Genomic DNA, 25,906 nt, shown 5'->3' with positions numbered 1-25,906 from the left:
CTTCTCTGTTCAGAAAGGAAAATAGATGGATTATCCAAAAATCCCATATATTGGCTTGTTTTGCCACTATCCCTTGAATGGATTTTGGGGGGCATCACAAGGCTGAAAAAGTTTTCTCCCTTAGTCTCTGCTTGCAGAATGGCTTGGAATAATCAGTTGTTACTCTGAATCTTCTGAGATTTTTATTTTCCTGTGTCCAGAATAGTTACTGTTTTGGTTTTGTAGGTATTCAGGATGAATGTTGCTAGTCAAAATAAAAACGAAAAGAAATTGCTTAAAGATTTTGAAAAAAAATTTTCCTGTAGAATTATTTAAGAATTAATTTCATTGATATTAGTTAGGAATTAATCATTTAGGAACTGTTATCTGTAGTGTTTAGTAAAATAATTTACCGTTATAGTTAGTTGTCCTAGTGCGGTTTTGTTGAAGGAAAAGATTGAGAGTTGGTATACAGAATATACTTTCTATTTTTCTGGATGTCTTTTGGAAGTCTCATATTTGAGAAATCCTTGCTCACCACCTGCTTCTGATTGGTGGAGATTAGATGTCACTTATGGGCCAGACTGAAAGGTGTCAGTGAGTGATTAACATCCAAAGGCTGTGTCTGTGTAACACATAATGAATAGTAATTAAAACGTTGCAAATAATACAGATTAAAAATGAGGAATAAAGATGTATCAAGGAGGAGGAAGTGCTGCAAGCTGGACTTAGCAATGTGTGAGACATAGAAGAAAGAAAAGGAACAGAAAGGGCAACCAGTAGAACAGAATTGGTGGGGAGCAGTTAAACAGGTGTATCAGATGTGACCAGTGGTGGTTTATCTCAGTTTGATATTTAGGTCTTAGTTTAAAATACAAACAGTAGGTTAGATGTTGCCCATCTTTTAAAAGACCCCTAGTTCCAGCAGTACTGTCTTTTGATGTCAAACTCAATTCCCAGATAAAACATTTGATGTATTTATGTCAGAAAAATGTCTATAATTTTAAATTTTAAGTTATCACATTTTTTGGATTATAAAAGTAACACAGTAATTTTTAAGTAAATGAAAAATGAAAATTTATTTATTGAATGAATTGAGATTTCAGATGGGCCAGTTCATAAATTTATTCATTAATTCACACTGTTAATTTCTATCTCCTAGGGAAGGACTTGTTCACTGATAGTTGAAAATATTCCTAGGATCAGAATTCCTCTCCAAAAAGAGGGGTTTCAATTGAATAATAACATTTATTTTTTGTAGATCATTGGAGCAAATTTAGTTTCGAAGCAAATCCAAGATGTATCATTTTATCCATACATTTTTCAGTGTGTATCTCTAAAATGTCAGGACTTTAAAAAATACTATTGTTGGGAGTTCCCTGGTGGTCTAGTGGTTAAAATTCGGTGCTTTCGCTGCCGTGGCCCGGGTTCAGTCCCTGGTCGGGGAACTGAGATCCCACAAGCTGTGCGGTGTGGCCAAATAAGAAAAAAAAAATACCATTATTGCACCTAAAATTAATATAATAAAATATCCATTAGTGTTGGGAATCAAGTTCCAAATAAAGTTCATACATTGTGATTAGTCTTAAATCTTTGTTCCTCCATCTCTTTTTCTTTTTTCTTGCCATTAACTTGTTGCAGTATCTTTGTCCTGTAGAGTTTCCCACAGTCTAGAGGGAAAAAAGAAGATGGCAATAAAAACACTCAACTTTCTCTTAGGCTCTCCCACCACTACTGCTGCAGTCAAGGTGTCAGTAGGCCCACAGGCAAGGGAAGCTCCAAGAATATTATTGGGTTTTGAAGTGAGCACAGTTCTGAAATCATACTTCAGGTTTAGGTTGGACTAGCCGTGGCAAGGAGCTCTAACAAAGAACTTGCAAACTCAGGTGCCCGTCCCACTATAATTTTAATGGCAATGAATATACTCTCAAAATTTTCTAATAAGCTTAACTGCTACCTGAAATAGTTTTTCGTGTGTGTGTCTTTTTTTTTTTTTTTTTTTGGACTCCCAGTGATAGACATGCCTTAAAATAGGAATACCAACTTAAGAAAAACCCCATTCTTGACCGTTTACCCTCAAGGATCCTCCTTAAGTGAGGCTCTTTCAGGCTCTTTGGTAAATAGAAGTCTAATACTTAACTAGTGCTTCGATTTCTTGTCTAAGACTTTTTTTTTTTAACCACTTCCAGACTATACCAACTCTGGGGATTTGAAGGACTATGCATAATTTTAATTTTAGGATTCCAAATCTGCTGTCAAGATAAGGAATCCCTGCTTTCTTTTTAAGTGTTCAGCATTAGTAACCAAGAGTCCTACCATAGAAGCCTCCTTCCCCCTCAGTGGACTTTACTGAAGATGGGGGTAGGGTTGGGTGGAGAACAGAAGTGAGGCTTTCATTCAGATAATCAGATAATTTAGAAATCCATATTAGATGTTTTTTCCTTCTGTTACCCTTTCTTTAACACCATAAAACTGTGGAATTTTATAATTTCACTTACCCCAGCTTTTCTTCATTTTACTTGTTCTCTTAATTCCTCTTCTCCATTTCATTTCTCAAAATTCTTCTGTTGTACAGAATAATTAAGTTCTCCTCTGTCCTTAAACTTGCTTAAGTAAACCAAGAGTTTGTGATAAAATGAAACAAATACTTGTTATAAGACCCGGCAATCCTGCTCATAGGTATTTACCCAAGTGGTATTAAAACCTGTGTTCACACAAAAACCTGTACACTGATGTTTACAGCAGCTTCTACAAACTCAAACAACTTGAATCCCCATAGAGAATGGGTAAACATGCTGTAGTACTATGGAATGCTACTTGGTAATAAAAAAGCACAAACTTGATGCGCACAACATGAAGACTGGAATATTTATGGGTTTGGTTGGATTAGAGTGCCAGGTCTTGGCAATCATAAGTGTGGCCACTAGGAGGTCCTAGTCTCTGGTGTTTAGCAGACACTTCATTTTTTTTATTTTCACATCTGAATGTCTTGAATTACAGAGATTCTAAATTGGAAAGGGATTAGGTAGGAACAGAGATTAGCATAAACATTTCCTTCTTTGTTTGCCTCCTCAAGTCTTTTATTTAAAATTTTTTTTTTCTTTTTCTTTGGCTGTGTTGGGTCTTCGTTGCTGTGTGCGGGCTTTCTCTAGTTGCAGCGAGTGGGGGCTACTCTTCGTTGTGGTGGCTTCTCTTTTTGTTGCGGAGCACGGGCTCTAGGCACTCGAGCTTCAGTAGTTGTGGCACTTGGGCTCAGTAGTTGTGGCTTGTAGGCTTTAGAGCGCAGGCTCAGTAGTTGTGGCGCATGGGCTTAGTTGCTCCGTGGCATGTGGGATCTTCCCGGACCAGGGCTCAAACCCGTGTCCCTTGCACTGGCAGGGGGATTCTTAACCACTGTGCCACCAGGGAAGTCCAAGTCTTTTATTTAATATTTCAGACCTCTGGTTATTCTTTTGAATATATTCCACCTCATTTTTTTTTCATACTTGGTAACAAGTCCTATGCATTCATCATTTGCTGTCAGAAATTATCTATTTGATTATTTTTAGTTCGTATTTTAAGAAAGTACAGGAATACCTGCATACCAGTAGCTGTAATTTAGTGTTAGCTTTGAAAGTAAGGAGTTAAAGACAACTTTTTTCTCTTTCCCAGTTTTTTATAAACCCTTGCTGGGGAGAAAAATTACTTTTAATGACTTCTACAGATTGAAAATTACATTTTTATTATGAAATATAATACAGGGAAGTGTAGAAAAAAATGTTATGAACATAGTGTAACCCATTGCCCAGCTTTACCAATTCTTTTTTTTTTTTTTTGCGGTACGCAGGCCTCTCACTGTTGTGGCCTCTCCCGTTGCGGAGCACAGGCTCCGGACGCGCAGGCTCAGCGGCCGTGGCTCACGGGCCTAGCCGCTCCGCAGCATGTGGGATGTTCCCGGACCGGGGCACGAACCCATGTCCCCTGCATCGGTAGGCAGACTCTCAACCACTGCGCCACCAGGGAAGCCCCGCCAATTCCTAATATTTTGCTGTATTCCACAAATTTTATTTATTTTGGAAACAAAACAAAGTTACCTTATTTGTGAACATATTGATACATTTGTTTGCTCATAAATATTTGATTGTATTATGTTTGGTATTGGCACAAGTTTTATTAAGAAATAATTACAGGGTTTTTCTAGTTTTTAATTCTGTTACTTGTATAACTGCTGAGTTTTGTGAAATCTTTTGTAATTTTGTGGATAACACGATTTTTGTAAATGTGCTGCAGTTGACAATGCAAAACAAAATCCACTAGCTTTTTGGACTTTAATCCATACAGATAACGATACAGGAATAGTAACTGGTTGAACTATATACATAACCTGTTGAAATTTAGTAATGAACCTCACCCTCAGAATTTAACCATGAACAGCTGCCTAGCCCCATTTGATTCAATAAGTATCCAGTCACAGTTCATACAGGCTTCATACAAATGCTAATTCAATATTTGTGTACCTTTGTAAGAAAACTGTTGCTAATCAGTAAGGACATAAAATCAGTAGGTAAAATTCAGTAGATGAAAGTAGTTTCTGAATAAATATATAATCCAAAAAAGGATAATAGCTGGTGAAAACTTATAATGGAAAAGTTCTTTAGAAGGAAAATAAAGCTGTCTGTGATGTGTTAGTGGGGCAGCACGCTGCACAATGATAGGTGTGGTGTGATGCAATTTTTATGAAACAGTGCCCCTTCCTGGTTTTTTAGTTGTATATGACCTAGAAGAAAGTATAAAATTGGTGATTTTGGTGAGAGTGGGCTGGGGCTGGAAATGAAGGGATGATGGGCTAGGTATGAGTTTCCTGGGGGGGGGGTTATTAGTAATGTGGGAGCCTGGGCTCATACATTGGAGGTTCTGATTTAATGTGTCTGAGTCTTAGGAGTCTGTCCTTGTAACAGGTGCCCCAGGTGATTTCGATGTAAGTGGTCAGTAGACCACACTGATGCTGTAGAGGGGAGATGGCATACTATTTGGCTGGCTTGATTGACCCGTTTATGTTTCTTGCCTGGATCCTGATGGCGGTAGCATTTGTGGTTCTTTAAAAGAACCTATTTACTTAAAAGTGGTACATGTACCTAGTGGTTGGGGTAAGGAAGAAAAAGCCTCAAACATTGCTGAAATGGAAATGCTCAAAATAGGAAAAAATGAAGGGTAGATCTCCACTTACCCTTTAGCCAATCTACTAATCCCTGAGAGGTTTCTTTGTATTATACCAGGGGAAAAAGTGTTCCTAGGGGGTGAGGGAAGGGAGCAAATATGGGTTAAAACATATTTATAAATATTTAAAACAGAAGCAACAGTAGAGAGAATAGTAAAATGAATCAGCTAGCTCAAATGAGGATATTTCTGTTTGTGATTAATCGTAGTGGAGGCCCCTGGCTGCCTGTGCTGCTGTAACAGTTTGGAGGGGAGAAATGCAGGAAAAATGCGTGGTGATGGCAGTGCTATGACACACTATAAAAATTTTGAGATGTGTTTACAAACTGGGACTGCTAATTTCAGTATTAACCCTACTGCATTATATCGAGTTTCTGAGACTTGCTCCCACAAGCTGTGTCTCAGACTAGATAATGTTATTACATTTTCTACTTTAAACCACACCCCATCTTGAGGAACTAGTGAAGGTTTTCTCCCTTAGCTGGGGGAGGGGGTTGGGCATTTGTGCCACTTGAATTTTTTCCTTTTGGTCCTTGCAAACTAGTAAATGAGCTTTTAAAAGCTTTTTAAATGACTTAATTCAGTTGAAGGTAATGAGCTAGCACAAGCTAGCACAAATTGAAGCATCTATTTGTTAGGCCACAGATCGGTGGCAGTAGAAACTCTTTTTCTTTACACATGTATATGTTATTCATATTATTAAAATGAAACATTAGTTTGTAATTTAAAGTTATCTGTTGTCTGGAAAGACTTAAAAAAAGGTTGGAAGACTAGTCTGTATTCAAAGGAGACTGAAGAGACATGACAACTAAATGCAATGTGTGGTTCTTGATAGGATCATGGATTGAAGAAGGGACCATCTATAAAGGATGTTACTAGGACCATTGGGGAGATATGAAACTGGATTGTATTTTAGATGATGTCATATCTAGGTTTACTTTCTTGAGCATGTTAATACTGTTGTGGTTATGTAGGAGAATGTTCTAGATCTGGAAATACATGCTGAAATATTAGCGGTTTTAAATGGTTTAGAAAAGTTGCGTGTACACACACGTATTTGTTTTATGTCTTATATACATAAACAGTTGATGAATGTAAGTGAAGAGTATGGGTGTTCATTGTACTGCTTTAATTTTTTTTTCAGTCTTGAAAAATTAAAAAAGCAGTTGAAAAGAGTTGATACTTCATTCACCACATTTGCATCTTTTTTTTTTTTTTTTGGCTGCTTTGGGTCTTCATTGCTGTGCATGGGCTTTCTCTAGTTGCGGCGAGCGGGGCCTATTCTTTGTTGCAGTGTGCAGGCTTCTCGTTGCAGCACATGGGCTCTAGGCGTGTGGGCTTCAGTAGTTGCAGCACACGGGCTCAGTAGTTGTGGCTCCCAGGCTCCAGAGCTCAGGCTCAGCAGTCATGGCTCACGGGCTTAGTTGCTCCGCAGCATGTGGGATCTTCCCGGACCAGGGGTCGAACCCGTGTCCCCTGCATTGCAGGCAGATTCTTAACCACTGCGCCACCAGGGAAGTCAACCATGTTCATCTTCTGAATGTCAGACCTATGGCTAGACATGGTGTTTGGGGAGTGAGACATGGCAAGAGTTAATTCAGTCATTGAATGCTTAAGTGTTTCATGCTCATTATGTCCTTCAGTCCTTAAAACAAAACTTTGTTGTAGGAAACTGAGATACATAGGTTAAATAATGTATTAATTAGCAGAGAAAGAGCCTTTGAAGCCATACATTTTGAGTCTAAAGCTCAGACTCTTATTAATCATAAATCTAATGTGATGGTGCTTGCAGCCAAACTGTGTAGGGCTCTGTATTACGTGTTTAAGAATTTAGACTTTATCCTTTATTGTTTTGCTGTTGAAGATGTTTAGGACATCACCTAGGAGCTTGTTAGGAATGCAGAAACTTGGGTCTGATATGATATATAGGCCTACTGCATTCTAACAAAATCAGAACGTGTAGATGATTTGTTGCACGTTTAGGTTTGCGGACCACTCTCCACAGTACTGTTTTTACCTTTCTGGTATTGTTGAGTTTAAATAATCTTGAGTGTTGTTCTTGGTCCCTTAATCAACATTAACAGTGTTATTTTTTCAAGCAGGAAAAGGTTAGAATTCAGGGGTAGTTTAATAAACTTTGGTAACCCATTCTTAAGGTGAGAGTAACTTGTAGTTGGTGAAATAGTAAGCATCTCCTCTGTGTGCGTAAGTATTGTCTGTTGGGTGGAGATGTATTAAATTTATTAAAAATCAATACTTTGTATAGTTACTCCAACCCCTTATGGAATGATTGTTTTGAAGTTTCTGTATTTAGAAGAGTTTTTGATAATACTCAGTAGAAAAATGCATTGTGTTGAGTGCTCTTTGGAAAGTGAGTTTAAGAAGATTTTATTAATTTTGTTATAGATATTGAAGCACAGATTCGAGAAATTCAAGGCAAGAAGGCAGCTCTTGATGAAGCTCAAGGAGTGGGCCTTGATTCTACAGGTTATTATGACCAGGAAATTTATGGTGGAAGTGACAGCAGGTTTGCTGGATACGTGACATCTATTGCTGCAACTGAACTTGAAGATGTAAGTTACAAAGTATATAAACAGTCCAAGCATTATTTTGAAGGAGAGCAAGAAATATAAAGGAATCTTCTGTTTTGAGTCATCTGGTTTAATCTGGGGAGACATCTTGGAGATTGGGAGATCTTCCTTTGGGAGAATAAAACTGTCGAAAGTGTCCTTCTCTTGTAAGAAACTTCTGGAAGTGCTCAGTTCTGAATCTTTATGTTAAAACTAGTTTATCCAGCAAAGCACCTGGAAATCATTAACCATTGTAAAGTAAATCCTTATTGTTACCTACTGAGCTCTATCTAGAGTAGCCCAGTGAGAAGTGACTTCATTTTAAACAGCCGCCTGTGCTTGTGACTTTTGATTTCTGACTTGTTTCCAAAAAACTTGGTGCTGTTTTTTTCCCCCATTGGCATCTTAACATGAGTGGACTCTTTCTTGTTACTCATATTAATGGGCTTTTCATGCCTAATTTAGTTACCCTGAAGGGGGGCTGCCTCTCATTTTGAAATACATCTCTTAAAGTGTTTTCATATATTCCACACAGCTTATATTTTGTCACACTATTTCAAACATCCAAATTTGGTGAAATAGCTGATCATTTTCGTGTGGTTCAGTAATCTATGTACATAGATTATGAAACTTGTTATTTTTATGAAATTCAAGCCATATTTAATTTTATGGTTAGAACTTTTTTTTTTTTAAGAAAAATTTTAAAGTTCCAAAGGCAAAATTTCTAGAAGCTGATCAGGCTTATATTTGCATTATTATACCTTAATGGTAAGAGGCAGTGATGGCTCTGTGTTCCAGAAGCTGAGCGGGAAGTTGTCATTTCATTTTTGAATAAAATTAATGAGGTGTTAAGATCTTCTTGAGATCTATCCATTGTTGCACTTCTTACCTTAGTAAAATAATAATATAACATTGTTCTGTTTAAATGTACTATTAGGGAAATAAATACATTTAAAATTAATTACATTTTACTTGTTTCTGTGGTTAAATCATGTTTTTTAAAAAAAGTTAAAAAGACAAGGAAACTGGAGAGTTCTAAATAAGCTGTTTGTAGTTTCCAAATTTGGAAACAAATTTCATCATGCGCTCTGTGAGATGAAATGCTCAGGTTTTTCTAGTCCATACCTACTTTATTTACAGAAAGGATTCCTTGTTTAGTATTTTTAAAAGAGTATAGAGAACTAAATTTCTTTATTAGCTTTTTGAGTTGAAAGGAAAACCTAAGTGTGTTAACAAGTTTCATCACGTTGTCTTTTGATTTCATATTGAATCTTTGTGTGTTCTTTCTAATTTTTAAGTTCTGACGGTTTTGTTTGTGGCTTTCTGGGGGCATTGTTGCAGGATGACGATGACTACTCCTCATCTACAAGTTTGCTTGGTCAGAAGAAGCCAGGATATCATGCCCCTGTGGCATTGCTTAATGATATACCACAGTCAACAGAACAGGTGACTTTTTTTTTTTTTTTAAGTTAAAACCAGAGTTTATTCAGCTAAAGAAAACTGAACGTCTCAATTCCAATGCAAAGTCACATATTTTAGGAATCAAGTTATTATAGTGTTCTGAGAAGAGTTGATTTGGGAGAATTAGAAATAGTAGTTTATTTCAAAAAGGTGATCATTTCATGAAGGATTGAACTATGGAAATTGTCTCATTTCCATATGCCTTATTTTTTCACATTAGCATTTATCTGAAAAATGATACATAACATTAGGTATTTATTAAACATTTTTACATGTTTTATAATGTTCTGATTTTTGTTTGTGACATTCTCTTTGGTTATTTAATAAGTGAGTGTTAAGTGAGACATACCTCTTTTCAGTATGATCCATTTGCTGAGCACCGACCTCCGAAGATTGCAGATCGGGAAGATGAATACAAAAAGCACAGGCGGACCATGATAATTTCCCCAGAGCGTCTTGATCCTTTTGCAGATGGTAATTCTTTCCCACTTTTCTATAAGTATTCAGAAATTTACTTGTGTTAAGTTGTCTTTAGCCCTTTGATTTTTTTTGGCATGCTTATGAATTTGCTTTTCTTTTTAAAAATCCCCCTTATAGATTTGTATAGATTTGGTTGAAGTCACAGATGCCATATTCTTCATCTTTATAATGCCAGTTTTCTTTCCAGGTAGAAGGACAAGAAACTAATGAGCCAATGCCATAGAAACGCAAAGGGTTAAAGGTTTTTCTTTTACTTTTGTTTTGGGTACGCTTTCTTTACTTTGAACAAATGTGTTTTTCTGCTCAAAATACTTTCAAATTATTGAAAGTTTTCATTCCAAGTCTTAGATTTTTAGGATTGTTACTTTTGAGAAACTGTTTCCACATTAGAGCTCCCCTCATATTGCTCTAAATATAGTTTAGTAAATGCACCTACTTTGCTCTAAGCATACTTAAAGTTAAAACAAAAGTATGTATACAAAGACTTTGATATTTTTAATAGCTGGAGTCTGTTTTGCTAATTTTAGTGTGCAGGTCAGCACAAGGGGCATAGTGAGCCTGATGGAAGCTTTCCTCAGGTGAGTGAGTTTCAAGATCAAAGTTAGGTGCCTGTTTCTTAAAATTAGATTCTGCTGCAGGTTTACAAATTAGACTTTCAGCCTGCATGAATTAGTAGGGATATTCTTTTTTTTACTTGCATAATTGTAATTGATTTAAACATGTATGTCAGAATTCACAGGCCCATACTAACTGTCCTTAATTTCTTTCCTACAGCAGTACTGCTATATGCCAGTCCTGTCTGCATTCTTAAGGGTGCAGTTCAACACATCCTCTCTAGATTATGGTGAAAAAGTATTCCAAAGGAAGTCTTATCAGAGATAGTGTCAGAAAGAATGACACTACCAATTGGGCATGATCTTCAGCATAGGAAATGTCTTAGACCTTTATTAGTTTTTCCTAAATTGTGATGCTATACTACTTGTATAGCTAATTATCACATTTCTAAAACGTAGTGTGCCTCTGTGAATCTTGTTATATATTGTTTGGGCTTCTTTAAGATATTTTGAAGTTTGAAAAGCAAATACTGAAACTTTAACCAAGAGACTAACACATCTCTTTGTACACCACTTTTCTTCTGTATGCATCATAATAACTGGTAGAAGTAATATATTTCAAGTAATATGTTTCCAGTTGTTATTTATACTTTCTAAGAAAATAAAAATATGTTTCTGGGTCAACAAAAAGTAAAAATCATGAAGCCCTTTTTAGTAACATGACATCAGAATAAGAGGTATATTTTTAAAAATCAGATTTTCTAAACTGTAACTGTTTTAGAACATTGTATGAAGAACTTATCTAGTCATAGTTACTTATAGTCAGGATTTTAACAGCTTGCAACAGGTAATGTTTTGAATATAAATATCTTTCCAAAGTGTTACTAATGGTAAAGAGATAATTTTCTAGGCTTCTATTCTGCTGCTTGAAGTCAGAACTGCTGATGGAGACAAAGGCACGAAAGTGTACGTATTCCGGATTAGCAACCCAGGAACCCATCACTTCTGAAGACTCTAAACTGTGCTGTCATTTTGTTTTTATATGCATTAAAATATTTGTTTTAAACTGCTGTAGATATGTTTGTGTTCAAACAGGTTAAATTGATCAGCAAACTCAATAAAAAGTAAGATGTGTAATTATTAAAGTTTTCCATCAAAAAATAAATTAAATGATTATGGAATAATGTAATATTAGAGCAGGGCAGATAAATCAGTTGAACCTAATTATCTTTTATTTATTGTACTCTTGTACTGTTGCTGTTCTTTTCTGCAGGAGGGAAGACCCCTGATCCTAAAATGAATGCTAGGACTTACATGGATGTAATGCGAGAACAACATTTAACTAAAGAAGAGGTCTGTGAACCTGCTTTTTATTTTAATGGTGTTGAAAGTATGTAAAGAAAGTTGAGATTAAGAGACTTTGTTTCCTTTTTATTTGCTGCACAAGTAATATTTTAACATTATTAATAAAAATTAAGTTGAGAAAGAACCTTATTCAAAATTCTAACATCTCCCAAATTAAGCTTTTCATATTTCTATACTACCCTTTTCTAGTGCCTGGCCCCTTGGCCACATGTATATGCATATATATCTTACAGTGGATATATCTGGGGGTGGATTGATGGTGTGTGCCTGAAGTCTGTGTAAGGGAAAAGTCAAAGAGTAAAATCATTTTTTGAAAAGCCTCTAATTCTTCCATAAAATTTAGTTTGAATATGGGTGGAGAATTCTAACGAATTCCTGCTGGCCTGCAGAGATTGCTGTGTTTTGTTTTAATAGTTAATCTTCATAACTTTATTATAAATATATAATAGATTTGTTTGTTGGATGAATTAAATGCGGTAATGGAACTCTACTTTAAAATCATAGGCTAAATGTATTTTTTGTGACTATATTATATATAATATTTCATAGTTATAACAAAATTTTGAAAATTTCACTTTTATTACTTTTCTAACTTATTACATAGTCTTAATTACTATTACATGAGTTTTAGGTAAAATTTTTTCATTGGAACCATTTTGGTTCACTACCATTGACTGAAGATTTTACTTCATTAACTGTTATATAAAGCAGTGCACTATATGTAATAAATTCTGTATTTGCTCATCTGTTGTGCGGAAAGACAGTATATAAAACTTGAAAATACAGGAAAGAGAGGGAAAATAAGGAATGGGTCTACCAGTAGCATAGGAAGGAGAATGAGTGAAAAATAAAATGGCATTATATAGAAATGACTCTACTAATGATATAAAAATATATTGAAAATGTTTTAAAAGATGCTCACTGTTTATTCAAATATTTTTCAGAGAGAAATTAGGCAACAGCTAGCAGAAAAAGCTAAAGCTGGAGAACTAAAAGTCGTCAATGGAGCAGCAGCATCCCAGCCTCCCTCAAAACGAAAACGGCGCTGGGATCAAACAGCTGATCAGACCCCTGGTGCCACTCCAAAAAAGCTATCAAGTTGGGATCAAGCAGAGGTAATTTCTTTTTTTAGTTTTTTATTATTACTATTTTAAATTTATTTTTCTCATGGAATATGTTAGTCTGCTTTTGTTGACACAACAAGATAACCACAGACTGGGTAGCTTAAACAGGAGACATTTTCTCACAGTTCTGGATCAAGGTGCCAACAGGGTTAGTGTGTGGTGAGAGCTCTCTTCCTGGCTTGCACACATCTGCCTTCTTGCTGTGTCCTCAAGAGACCTTTGCACACATGGAAAGAGCGAGGGAGCTCTGGTGTCTCTTTTCCTATAAGGACACCAGTCCTATCAGATTCATGTCCAACCTTGTGACCTCATTTAGCCTCATTACCTCACTAAAGGCCCAGTCTCCAAGTACAGTTACAGTGAGGATAAGGGCTTCGACGTGACTTTTGGTGGAGACATAGTTCAGTTCATAACATGGGGTAAAGGAATTTTCCTTTTGGAATATTAATTATAGATATGTAAGTATGTCATGTTATATGGAGGTTGAGTATAACAGTGGTCTTCCTCATTTTTTAGATGGATAATTTAAGTCTCTGACCATAGGTGTCAGATACATAACGCTACTGCGTTTCCTTCGTCAGTTGATTTTCCTAGAAACTTTTTTTTGGTGGTAAAATGTATATAAAATTTGCCATTTTTAACCATTTGTAAGTGTACAATTCGGTGGTATTGATGACACTGTGCGTCAAGCACCACCATGATTTATTTTCAAAACTTTTTCATCACTTCAAGGAAACTCTGTGATCATTAAGCAATAACTCTGTCCCGCTCCCCTTCAGATGACTTCTTTATGCTCTGTGAAACCTGTAGTACCTCCTTAGCTGCTTCTTTTCTAGTTTATGACTTTGCTTTGTATTTCCCTCTCACTCCAAATAAGAACAATTAAAAAGAAAAAAGTATACATATTCCCACTGTGAAATCTACTGGTATGCCTGTATATGTTCTCCTCTACTTTGTTTTTCCTTCTCTTATAATATGAACTATTGGTACGGGTTGACCATCTAAAGCTAACCCATCTGCTTATGTGCCATTTCCCATCTCTTATTACTCAAGGACTCTCATGTAACATCAGTAACATCAGAAGATAAACAAAATTGATAAACCATTAGCCAGACTCATCAAGAAAAAAAGGGAGAAGACTCAAATCAATAGAATTAGAAATGAAAAAGGAGAGGTAACAACTGACCTGCAGAAATACAAAAGATCATGAGAGATTACTACAAGCAACTCTATGCCAATAAAATGGACAACCTGGAAGAAATGGACAAGTTCTTAGAAAAGCACAACCTGCCAAGACTGAATCAGGAAGAAGTAGAAAATATGAACAGACCAATCACAAGCACTGAAATTGAAACTGTGATTAAAAATCTTCCAACAAACAAAAGCCCAGGACCAGATGGCTTCACAGGCGAATTCTATCAAACATTTAGAGAAGAGCTAACACCTGTCCTTCTCAAACTCTTCCAAAATATAGCAGAGGGAGGAACACTCCCAAATTCATTCTACAAGGCCACCATCACCTTGATACCAAAACCAGACAAGGATGTCACAAAGAAAGAAAACTACAGGCCAATATCACTGATGAACATAGATGCAAAAATCCTCAACAGAATACTATCCAACAGCACATTAAAAGGATCATACACCATGATCAAGTGGGGTTTATTCCAGGAATGCAAGGATTATTCAGTATACGCAAATCAATCAACATGATACACCATATTAACAAACTGAAGGAGAAAAACCCTATGATCATCTCAATAGATGCAGAGAAAGCTTTCGGCAAAATTCAACACCCATTTATGTTAAAAATCCTCCAGAAAGTAGGCATAGAGAGAACTTACCTCAACATAATAAAGGCCATATATGACAAACCCACAGCCAACATCGTCCTCGATGGTGAAAAACTGAAAGCATTTCCACTAAGATCAGGAACAAGACAAGGTTGCCCAGTCTCACCGCTCTTATTCAACATAGTTTTGGAAGTTTTAGCCACAGCAATCAGAGAAGAAAAGGAAATAAAAGGAATCCAAATCGGAAAAGAAGTAGTAAAGCTGTCACTGTTTGCAGATGACATGATACTATACATAGAGAATTCTTAAGATGCTACCAGAAAACTACTAGAGCTAATCAGTGAATTTGGTAAAGTAGCAGGATACAAAATTAATGCACAGAAATCTCTGGCATTCCTATACACTGATGATGAAAAATCTGAAAGTGAAATAAAACATTCCCATTTACCATTGCAACAAAAAGAGTAAAATATCTAGGAATAAACCTACCTAAGGAGACACAAGACCTGTATGCAGAAAATTATAAGACACTGATGAAAGAAATTAAAGATGATACAAATAGATGGAGAGATATACCATGTTCTTGGATTGGAAGAATCAACACTGTGAATATGACTCTACTACCCACAGCAATCTACAGATTCAGTGTAATCCCTATCAAACTACCACTGGCATTTTTCACAGAACTAGAACAAAAATTTTCACAATTTGTATGGAAACACAAAAGACCCCGAATAGCCAAAGCAATCTTGAGAAAGAAAAACGGAGCTGGAGGAATCAGGCTCCCTGACTTCAGACTATATTACAAAGCTACAGTAATCAAGACAGTATGGTACTGGCACAAAAACAGAAAGATAGATCAATGGAACAGGATAGAAAGCCCAGAGATAAACCCACACACATATGGTCACCTTATCTTTGATAAAGGAGGCAGGAATGTACTGTGGAGAAAGGACAGTCTCTTCAATAAGTGGTGCTGGGAAAACTGGACAGGTACATGTGAAAGTATGAGATTAGATCACTCCCTAACACCATACACAAAAATAAGCTCAAAATGGATTAAAGACCTAAATGTAAGACCAGAAACTATTAAACTCTTAGAGGAAAACATAGGTAGAACACTGTGACGTAAATCACAGCAAGATCCTTTTTGACCCACCTCCTAGAGAAACGGAAATAAAAACAAAAATAAACACATGGGACCTAATGAAACTTCAAAGCTTTTGCACAGCAAAGGAAACTATAAGACGAAAAGACAACCCTCAGAATGGGAGAAAATATTTGCAAATGAAGCAACTGACAAAGGATTAATCTCCAAAATTTATAAGCAGCTCATGCAGCTCAATAACAAAAAAAAACAACCCAATCCAAAAACGGGTAGAAGACCTAATAGACATTTCTCCAAAGAAGATATACAGATTGCCAACAAACACGTGAAAGGATGCTCAACATCTTTACTCATTAGAGAAATGCAAATCAAAACTACAATGAGATATCATCTCACACCAGTCAGAATGGCCATCATCAAAAAATCTAGAAACAATATATGCTGGAGAGGGTGTGGAGAAAAGGGAACACTTTTGCATTGCTGGTGGGAATGTGAATTGGTACAGCCACTATGGAGAACAGTATGGAGGTTCCTTAAAAAACTACAAATAGAACTACCATGTGACCCAGCAATCCCAGTACTGGGCATATATCCTGAGAAACCCATAATTCAAAAAGAGTCATGTACCAAAATGTTCATTGCAGCTCTATGTACAATAGCCCAGAGATGGAAACAACCTAAGTGTCCATCATCGGATGAATGGATAAAGAAGATGTGGCACATATGTACAATGGACTATTACTCAGTGATAAAAAGAAACGAAATTGAGCTATTTGTAATGAGGTGGATAGACCTAGAGTCTGTCATACAGAGTGAAGTAAGTCAGAAAGAGAAAGACAAATACCGTATACTAACACATGTATATGGAATTTAAGAAAAAAAAAGTCATGAACCTAGGGGTAAGGAAAAATTAAAAAAAATTAAAAAAATATAAAGCGAACCCATCTGCTTATGTGCGATTTCCCATCTCTTATTACTCAAGGACTCTCAGGTAACATCAGTTTTTTTCTCTGTACTCTAGGTTATTATCAGCAAACACATTTTACTGATCTTCATCATTAAAAACAAAAAATACCACAAGAAATCTTCTCTTGACCCTTACTTCCCCTTCCAGCTACCATCCCATTTCTTGCTCTTTTTACCACAAAATGAGTTGTGTATCTATACTTGTGCTCTGGTGCTTTTGCCTGCACCACTCCACCAAATCCTGTTTTGTCAAGATGACTTAACCTCCTCGTTCCTAAATCCAAAGATAAGTTTCTAACCCTCATATTACGCAGCATATCAGTAGCATTCGACATTCTTTGATACCCTCTTAAACAAACCAAAAAAAAATTATTTATATATTTACTTATTTATTTATTGGCCGCCCCTCATGGCATGTGGGATCTTAGTTCCCCAACCAGGGATTGAACCCATGTCCCCCGCTTTGGAAGCACAGTCTTAACCACTGGACCACCAGGGAAGTCCCTTGGTACCCTTTTCTTTCCTAGCCTCTGGGCTTCAGTCTTTCTTGATTCTTGTAATACTCACCTCAGTGACTGTTGCTTTTTAGTCTTGTTTGCTGGATCTTCCTCAGTTTTCTTAAATTTGGGGTACTCTAATGCTCAGTCCTCAGGTCTCTTTTGCATCTAAACTAACTCCCTAGGATCTCACTCCTGTCTTTACATACTATCTTTATAAGACAACTCCCAAATTTACAAATCCATCCCTACTTCTCTGTTCCTCAGACCTGACACATTTACTTTGATATGTATTTGATAGGCATTTCAGAATCAGTATTTATAATAAAATTGATTTTCTGTACTTCCAGCCTGCTCCCATGTCTATTGGCTCAAATCAAACCCTTAGAAATCATTTCAGGGTCATCCTATACTCTTACTCTCTTCCCTGGCATCCTATCCACAAATGCATTTTGTTGGCCCCACCTTTAAATATATTCAGGATCTACCCACTTTTCATGACCCCACCACCCTAGTCTAAGTCACTGTTGACTCTAGCATAGGCTACTGCAGATATATTTACAAATAAGGAAAAATGTGTCAGGCCATGGCATTGTTTTCCCAAACCCAGAATTGAGATATACTAAACCTAGCATATAATTTCCAAACAGTTTAGTTTTAGATCTTGAGGACTCTCCATTTGCTTGCTGATGTATGAGAGGATTTGGTTCTGTATAATATGTTATTACTAACTTCTGTGGTTGACATTCAGTGCAAATTTTAAAAACAGAAAGAGAAACTTGTCCTTTTGCTATCTGTTTAACTGAAAAGGAGACCCAAGAGTTGATGTCTATCTCATAAAAACTGTAGAGATTCAGACCATGTTTTCTTTCACGCTTCTCATTTAACACAACTCCATCTTAATTATGACTGTGGGAATTGCAGTGGATACTAGGAAGCATCTTTTCCTACTTGATTGAGCAGGAAGAGCAGTTGCTGAAAATGAGACTTTTGAACAATTTATGTTCTTTACTCATCTAATTGAGAATTTCTCAACCCTGAGTAATACATAGAATTTTTTTTTTTCCGGTACGCGGGCCTCTCACTGTTGCGGCCTCTCCTGTTGTGGAGCACAGGCTCTGGACGCACAGGCTCAGCGGCCATGGCTTACGGGCCCAGCCGCTCCGCGACATGTGGGATCTTCCCGGACCGGGGCACGAACCCATGTCCCCTGCATCGGCAGGTGGACTCTCAACCACTGCGCTACCAGGGAAGCCCTATATAGAATCTTTAGAAAGGAAAAAATACTGAGTCTTATTTGCAAACATAAAGCTAAATAGAACTCTTGGGTTGGATAGAGCATCCAACTTTAAAAGAAATATGTAAAAGTATACTACAAAACTTACAGAATTATTTAAATACAGATTTTGTTTTGCTTCACTAATTCACCTGCTGTTTTTGATATGATATTGTCTGCACTCTTTAGGTTCTTTTGCTTTCATACTCTGTCTGATGTCCTACATTGCTCACTACTTGTCTCTATTCAACTACCATGGAACCTTCGATCATTTAAGTCAACTTCTAATCTTTTTTCACTAATCTTGCCAGCATCAGAGTAATAGTATTATAGATGTGATTATAAATATAACCTCAGGGATTTGAAATTATGTGGCAGTATCTAGTTATAATTATTCAGGTGATCTAAAACATGCTTAAATTAATTAAACACAAAATTGAACAAAACCAAAAATATTCTTAGTGGGAACTCATTAGTCTCCGTCTCTAAGCCCCAGTTTTGAGATGTGCTGATATAATTAAAGCTGAAATTCTTGAGATCTTGACAGAGAAACCTTAATGTTTTCTCAAAGTTATGGAGCCATTAGTGGCATAACCAAGATTATTACCCAAAATACATTATTTTTTAAATTAGGGCTTTGGGGCCTCCCTGGTGGCACAGTGGTTGAGAATCTGCCTGCCAATGCAGGGGACACAGGTTCGAGCCCTGGTCTGGGAATATCCCACATGCCACGGAGCAGCTAGCCCCGTGAGCCACAATTACTGAACCTGCACGTCTGGAGCCTGTGCTCCGCAACGAGAGGCCGCGATAGTGAGAGGCCCGCGCACCGCGATGAGGAGTGGCCCCCACTTGCCTCAACTGGAGAAAGCCCTCACACAGAAACGAAGAGCCAACACAGCCATAAATGAATAAATTTAAAAAAAAATTTTTTTAAGCAAAAATTCCTTTAAAAAAAAATAAATTAGGGCTTTTTTCATTGCTCCAAATTAAATCTTTGTTTTTTGTCATAAACATATTTGCTAGAAAGTAGGTATCTTTTAAGCAGAAGGATAATCTATTCTCTTAATCATGAACTAAAACATTTAATTTTTTTTTGTTTGCTTAACAGGTTTTCTAATTTTTATGTGGGTGTATGAAATAAATTTTTTTTTGCTCTGTTAAGACCCCTGGACATACCCCTTCCTTAAGATGGGATGAGACACCAGGTCGTGCAAAAGGAAGTGAGACTCCTGGAGCAACCCCAGGCTCAAAAATATGGGATCCTACACCTAGTCACACACCTGCGGGAGCTGCTACCCCTGGACGAGGCGATACACCAGGCCACGCGACACCAGGCCATGGAGGTGCAACTTCCAGTGCTCGTAAAAACAGATGGGATGAGACCCCCAAAACAGAAAGAGGTACTTCTAGTGGAGTTTGGGTGTGTGTTTGGGTAAAATGTTGATTTGATGAGTGGTATGTTTATGGCCAAAATCTGTTCTCTGGTCCTAGGAAGACAGACAAATAAACAGATGCTTTTGGGACAGGTAAAGAACTAAGATGATATACCTAATTCTTTTCCCTTCTTGAAGAGGTTTAAGATTTATTTTAGGAAGAACATTAGAAGAAAGTGAAGTTTGTAGGCCGTAACCTCTTTTTTGTTGTAGTATAATATATGTAACATAAAATTTACCATTTTAACAATTATAAGTGTACAATTCAGTGGCATTAAGTATATTCACAGTGTTGTGCAACCATTGCCTTTATTCATTTCTAGAACTGTGTCATCATCCCAAACAAAAACTGTACCCATTAAGCAATAACTCTCCATTCTTACCCCTCCCAGCCTTTGGTTACCTCTCATTTACTTTCTGTCTGTGTAACTTTGCCTAAATATCTTGTTTTTTGTGTAAACTCTCTAAAGCTGTATTTCATTAATTATTTATGAGATTAGCGTTGGGAAGTTAAGATTTAACATTACATCTGCTATATTAAAATTTCATAAAGAATTTTTAGTGATTGGTCAGAGTGCTTAACATGTAATGTAGGGAATTCCCTGGTGGTCCAGTGGTTAGGACTCGGTGATTTCACTGAAGGGGCCCGGGTTCCATCCCTGGTCGGGGAACTAAAACTAAGATCCCACAGGCCGCACGGCGCAGCCAAAAAAAATCCTGGAAAAAAAAGATAATGGATGAGAGAGGCAGTATAGAATTGTACATGCAGAGTAATCTCACTCCATGGAGAAATGAAAGGTGGCCCAAGATACATAAAGTGGCTGTCTATGGGTTGTGATGTTGTGGGTGGTTGGAAAAATCCTTTGCTCTGTTTTCCTGTTCCTCGATGGTTACCATTTATTGTTTTTGTGATCCATGGAGAAGATACAGTCAAGGAGAATAAATATGAAATGAAACATTAAAACTTAAATGTGTCTCCATTTTAGGAATATCCTGTTTCTGAAGTTGATCAGTTTGAGTATATTAGTTGTCTGAAAATAGTCATTTTTTGACAGTGGTTAAAATTTCAGGCTTATTCACTCCTTTTCTTTAAAGATACTCCTGGACATGGAAGTGGATGGGCTGAGACACCTCGAACAGATCGAGGTGGAGATTCCATTGGTGAAACACCAACTCCTGGAGCCAGTAAAAGAAAGTCACGTTGGGATGAAACACCAGCTAGTCAGATGGGTGGAAGCACTCCTGTTCTGACCCCTGGAAAGACACCAATTGGCACGCCAGCCATGAACATGGCTACTCCCACTCCAGGTAGAAATTTTATCATTGGAAATTAATTTTTTCCCTTGTTAGTATTTTGCATTTTTTCTTTGTGGTTTTTCTGTGTGCCATTAATGCCTATTTTTAGCAAGAATAACAGGATGTAAAAAGAAGTCTTGGTTTCGAGTTTATAATATAAACAGTTAAATGTTAGAATTGATTTTAACCATCTTATATCCCAAGGATCTGTGTAATGATAAAAGTCTTACACTACATAGATTGTTACAGAAATTTGCTTTTTTGTTAGGTCACATAATGAGTATGACTCCTGAACAGCTTCAGGCTTGGCGGTGGGAGAGAGAAATTGATGAGAGAAATCGCCCATTGTCTGATGAAGAGTTAGATGCTATGTTCCCAGAAGGATATAAGGTAAAAACAGTGAATATGAGTGTGGTGGTTTTTAGGATATGGATTTTTTTTGGCTATGCTGAGTGGCTTGCAGGATCTGAGTTCACCAACCAGGGATCGAACCCGGGCCCTGGCAGTGAAAGTTCCAAGTCCTAACCACTAGACCGCCAGGGAATTCCCTGGATTTTATTTTAAATATTCTTTGAAAATACTAACTGGTCAAGTTTGCATTGGCCTTGTTCACATTTACTACTGCCATTTCATTCTTTAGCTGTTTCCAAGTGTATTTCATTTCCAACATTAGATCATGGTTATTTTACTTGGTGTCTCACAAAATCTTGTGTATTTAGTTCATGGGTTGCCAGTGGACACGAAGAATGTTATGTTCTCTCTTTACCGTAGCAACTAGAAGTTCATTTTGAACTGTAAAATCTTGTAGGTACCTGTTACTCAAGGACTTTTTGCTGGTCTAAAAGTGGTCATATAGCTGATGTTATAACTAGGGCTGGAACTTAAGTCATTTGATGGCCTTTACAGAGCCTTTTCTGCCAATGCCTGTTGCTTTTTTTTTTTTTTTTTTTTTTTTTGCGGTACGCGTGCTTCTCACTGCTGTGGCCTCTCCTGTTGCGGAGCACGGGCTCCAGACGCGCAGGCTCAGCGGCCATGGCTCACGGGCCTAGCCGACCCGCGGCATGTGGGATCTTCCCGGACCAGGGCACGAACCCGTGTCCCCTGCCTCGGCAGGCGGACTCTCAACTACTGCGCCGCCAGGGAAGCCCGCCTGTTGCTTTTTTAACAGTTTTTATGTATGTGTTTCCCCCTACCTCCTCATTAGGTTTGTATTAGAGTATTTGTTTCAAGTATGCATAACTTTACTGCTTTATAACTTATTGAACCCTCCGTGTAATGCTGTGGGTATAGTCACTCTCCAGCCTACTATTGACTGGCTAAGTGTCTGTCACAATTGCATTCATTGATTTGTTTATTAGTAGGAGGGGGAAAATCCTCCTTTGTGAATCTTTTTTTTTTTTCTAATACAAGTTTTTTCTTTTTTTTTTCCTAAGAGGATAGTCATTACATCTTTTTCTTTTTTCTTTTTAAAATTTATTTATATTTGGGTGCATTGGGTCTTCATTGCTGCACGTGGGCTTTCTCTAGTTGCAGTGAGCAGGGGCCACTCTTCGTTGCAGCGCGCGAGCCTCTCACTGCAGTGGCTTTTCCTGTTGTGGAGCACGGGCCCCAGGTACGTGGGCTCAGCAGCTGTGGCTCGTGGGTCCTAGAGCGTAGGCTCAGCAGCCGTGGCGCAGGGGCCCAGCTGCTCCGTGGCATGTGGGATCTTCCTGCACCAGGGCTCAAACCCATGTCCCCTGCACTGGCAGGTGGATTCCCAACCACTGTGCCACCAGGGAAGCCCTCCTTTGTGACTCTTGAGTGAATTTTTTGGGTTTAGTCAAATGTTGTGTATTTACAGGGCTTTGGTGAATATTTTGGTTTTAGTTTTTATGCAGTCAATCATTTTTGTAGAACGACTTAAATATTAAGATTTGTTTTCGTAGAGATTTACATGAATTATTTTTAATTTATTACCAAAATATATTATTTTATACATTATGTGCACTTTGAGCTTATTTCCATTTATATGACATTGGTTCACCAACATGTTTATATAGACTAGTGTTTGAAAGTGATCAGAATTCGTAAGCCCACTTCGTGTATCTCCTCATTTCCCCACACTTCTAATACACTTAATTTAAATTTAAATTTGATGAGAAATAGTAATACTTGTATATTTTAAACTTATAAATAAGATAGAAAAATGGGATTGATTTTAATTAATTCTTGCCTCTAAGCAAAAAGCATCTTAACTGCAAATATTATTCATTTTTGTTATTATTTACTATGTAAAGTTAAGAAAATCCTAAACTGTCTTTTTACTGTATTAGGTACTTCCCCCTCCAGCTGGATACGTTCCTATTCGAACTCCAGCTCGAAAGCTGACAGCAACTCCAACACCTTTGGGTGGTATGACAGGTTTCCACATGCAAACTGAAGATAGAACTATGAAAAGTGTTAATGACCAACCATCTGGAAATCTTCCATTTTTAAAACCTGATGATATTCAGTACTTTGATAAACTTTTGGTAAGTGATAATACCAGAAATAAAATATTACTTTTTATATAGAAGTTATAAGTCATAGTATCTCCACTAACCTTTAAATTTTTTACTTTTTACTGTTAGGTTGATGTTGATGAATCAACACTTAGTCCAGAAGAGCAAAAAGAGCGAAAAATAATGAAGTTGCTTTTAAAAATTAAGAATGGAACACCTCCAATGAGAAAAGTAAGTACCAGTTTATTAAATCATCATGTTCATTATAATTCTCCATTTTATCATCAGAGCCTTTAAAATATGCTGAAGATTCTAATGTAATTAGTGGAATTATGTGGGGTATTGTATTAGTACCTTATGTGGCTTGAAGGTGGTTGATCCTTTAGGAGAAGTTAAGGAGTTTTATATTATACTCTGTGACTCTATTAAATTACCCTTTTTTTAAATTTATTTTTATTGAAGTATAGTTGACTTACAATGTATTAATTACTGCTGTACAGCAAACTGACTTAGTTATACATATATATACATTCTTTTTCATATTCTTTTCTATTATGGTTTATCACAGGATATTGAATATAGTTCCCAGTGCTATACAGTAGGACCTTGTTGTTTATCCACTCTATATATACCAGTTTGCATCTGCTAATCCCAGACTCCCAGTTCAACCCTCTCCCACCCCTCTCCCTATTGGCAACCACCAGTCTATTCTCTGTGTCCCTGATTCTGTTTCTGTTTCATATATAGGTTCATTTGTGTCATATTTTAGATTCCACATGCAAGTGATATCATATGGTATTTGTCTTTCTCTTTCTGACTTACTTCACTTAGTATGATAATCTCTAGTTGCATCCATGTTGCTGCAATGGCATTACAGTAAGTCCCTTACATACCAATGAGTTCCGTTCTGAGGGTGGTTCATAAGTCCAATTTGTTCTTAAGTCCAACAAAGTTAGCCTAGGTAACCCAACTAACACAATTGGCTAGCTATATAGTACTGTACTGTAATAGATTTATAATACTTTTCACACAAATAATACGTAAAAAACAAAAAATAAAGCAGTTTTAATCTTACAGTACAGTACCTTGAAAAGTACAGTAGTACAGTACAGCAGCTGGCATACAGGGGTATGTTCGCATCTTTGAAAGTTCACAACTTGAAGATTTGTATGTAGAGGACTTACTGTATTTTATTCTTGTTTATGGATGAGTAGTAAGTATTCTGTTGTATATATGCACCACATCTTCTTTATCCATTCATCTGTCGATGGTCATTTAGGTGTTTTCCATATCTTGACTATTGTAAATAGTGCTGCTATGAACATGGGGGGGCGGGGTGCATGTATCTTTTTGAATTATATTTTTGTCCAGATATATGCCCAGGAGTGGGATTGCTAGATCATGTGGTAACTCTATTTTTAGTTTTCTGAGGAATCTCCATAGTGTTTTCCACAGTGGTTGCACCAACTTACATTCCCACCAACAGTGTAGGAGGGTTCTCTTTTCTCCACACCCTCTCCAGAATTCAGTTACCCTTTTTTAATTAACTGAAAACATTGAGCCTTTATCGCAAAAGTTCAGACTTCAGAGTAATTTTGATGGGAATGAACTCATGCTACTCTATGTAAGATGTCTGAAGTTTACACTAAAATATTCAGTTACAGAAAACCGTGGAGTAATTAATTTGCTTATGCTTATAAAAAAATATGCCTATTACTCTTTTTTCTTCCAGGCTGCATTGCGTCAGATTACTGATAAAGCTCGTGAATTTGGAGCTGGTCCTTTGTTTAATCAGATTCTTCCTCTGCTGATGTCGCCTACACTTGAGGATCAAGAGCGTCATTTACTTGTAAAAGTTATTGATAGAATATTATACAAACTTGATGACTTAGTTCGACCATATGTGCACAAGGTTTGTTCTCAATTTGTGTTTCTAATGGTTCGATATTTTTTAATGTAAAAGGAATTAGTGAATATTTTTTTACCAGCTTATTATTAGGTGTATGTGTGAAATTTAAAAATTCTAAAAAAGTAACAGCTGATGTTACACATTCACAATAAAAAGGGAAATTTCAACCCCTTTAAAGATATTCAGTTAACCAATGTTAAATTTACATGCCCTCCCAGACCTTTTTCTTCGCACAAGCATACATACACAAATACATGTGTAAATAGATGTAACTTTTTGCCATCTTATATAGTGGGTTCATATTTTAAAATTTGCTTTTACTGATATTAGAATGAGAAAATGTTTCTGTACCATGCCATTTAGTACTAAGAATCATCTTTTTGCTGATGGTAATTATGGTTTAAAATTGTAAAATGCAG

At 36.8% G+C, this 25,906-nt stretch overlaps 1 protein-coding gene across 3 annotated transcripts in view; it reads left to right on the top strand.

Moving 5' to 3' along the window:
- The window catches only part of SF3B1 (splicing factor 3b subunit 1), a 63,230-nt gene that overhangs the window by 28,245 nt on the left and 9,079 nt on the right, over nt 1-25,906 (top strand). Inside the window, exons 3-13 of one of the 3 annotated variants that reach the window (XM_081242880.1) lie at nt 7,582-7,748; nt 9,087-9,191; nt 9,566-9,680; nt 11,514-11,593; nt 12,550-12,720; nt 19,532-19,769; nt 20,898-21,110; nt 21,367-21,488; nt 23,411-23,608; nt 23,708-23,809; nt 25,311-25,490. In XM_081242880.1, coding sequence (XP_081099006.1) covers nt 7,582-7,748; nt 9,087-9,191; nt 9,566-9,680; nt 11,514-11,593; nt 12,550-12,720; nt 19,532-19,769; nt 20,898-21,110; nt 21,367-21,488; nt 23,411-23,608; nt 23,708-23,809; nt 25,311-25,490 — 1,691 coding nt within the window. The other 2 variants (XM_081242881.1, XM_081242882.1) reach the window with 2 other exon arrangements.

The sequence above is a fragment of the Mesoplodon bidens genome (assembly GCF_964165515.1).
Source record: "Mesoplodon bidens genome assembly, chromosome: 8".
Lineage (NCBI taxonomy): Eukaryota > Metazoa > Chordata > Mammalia > Artiodactyla > Ziphiidae > Mesoplodon > Mesoplodon bidens.
This window is presented reverse-complemented; position numbering and strand designations above follow the sequence as displayed.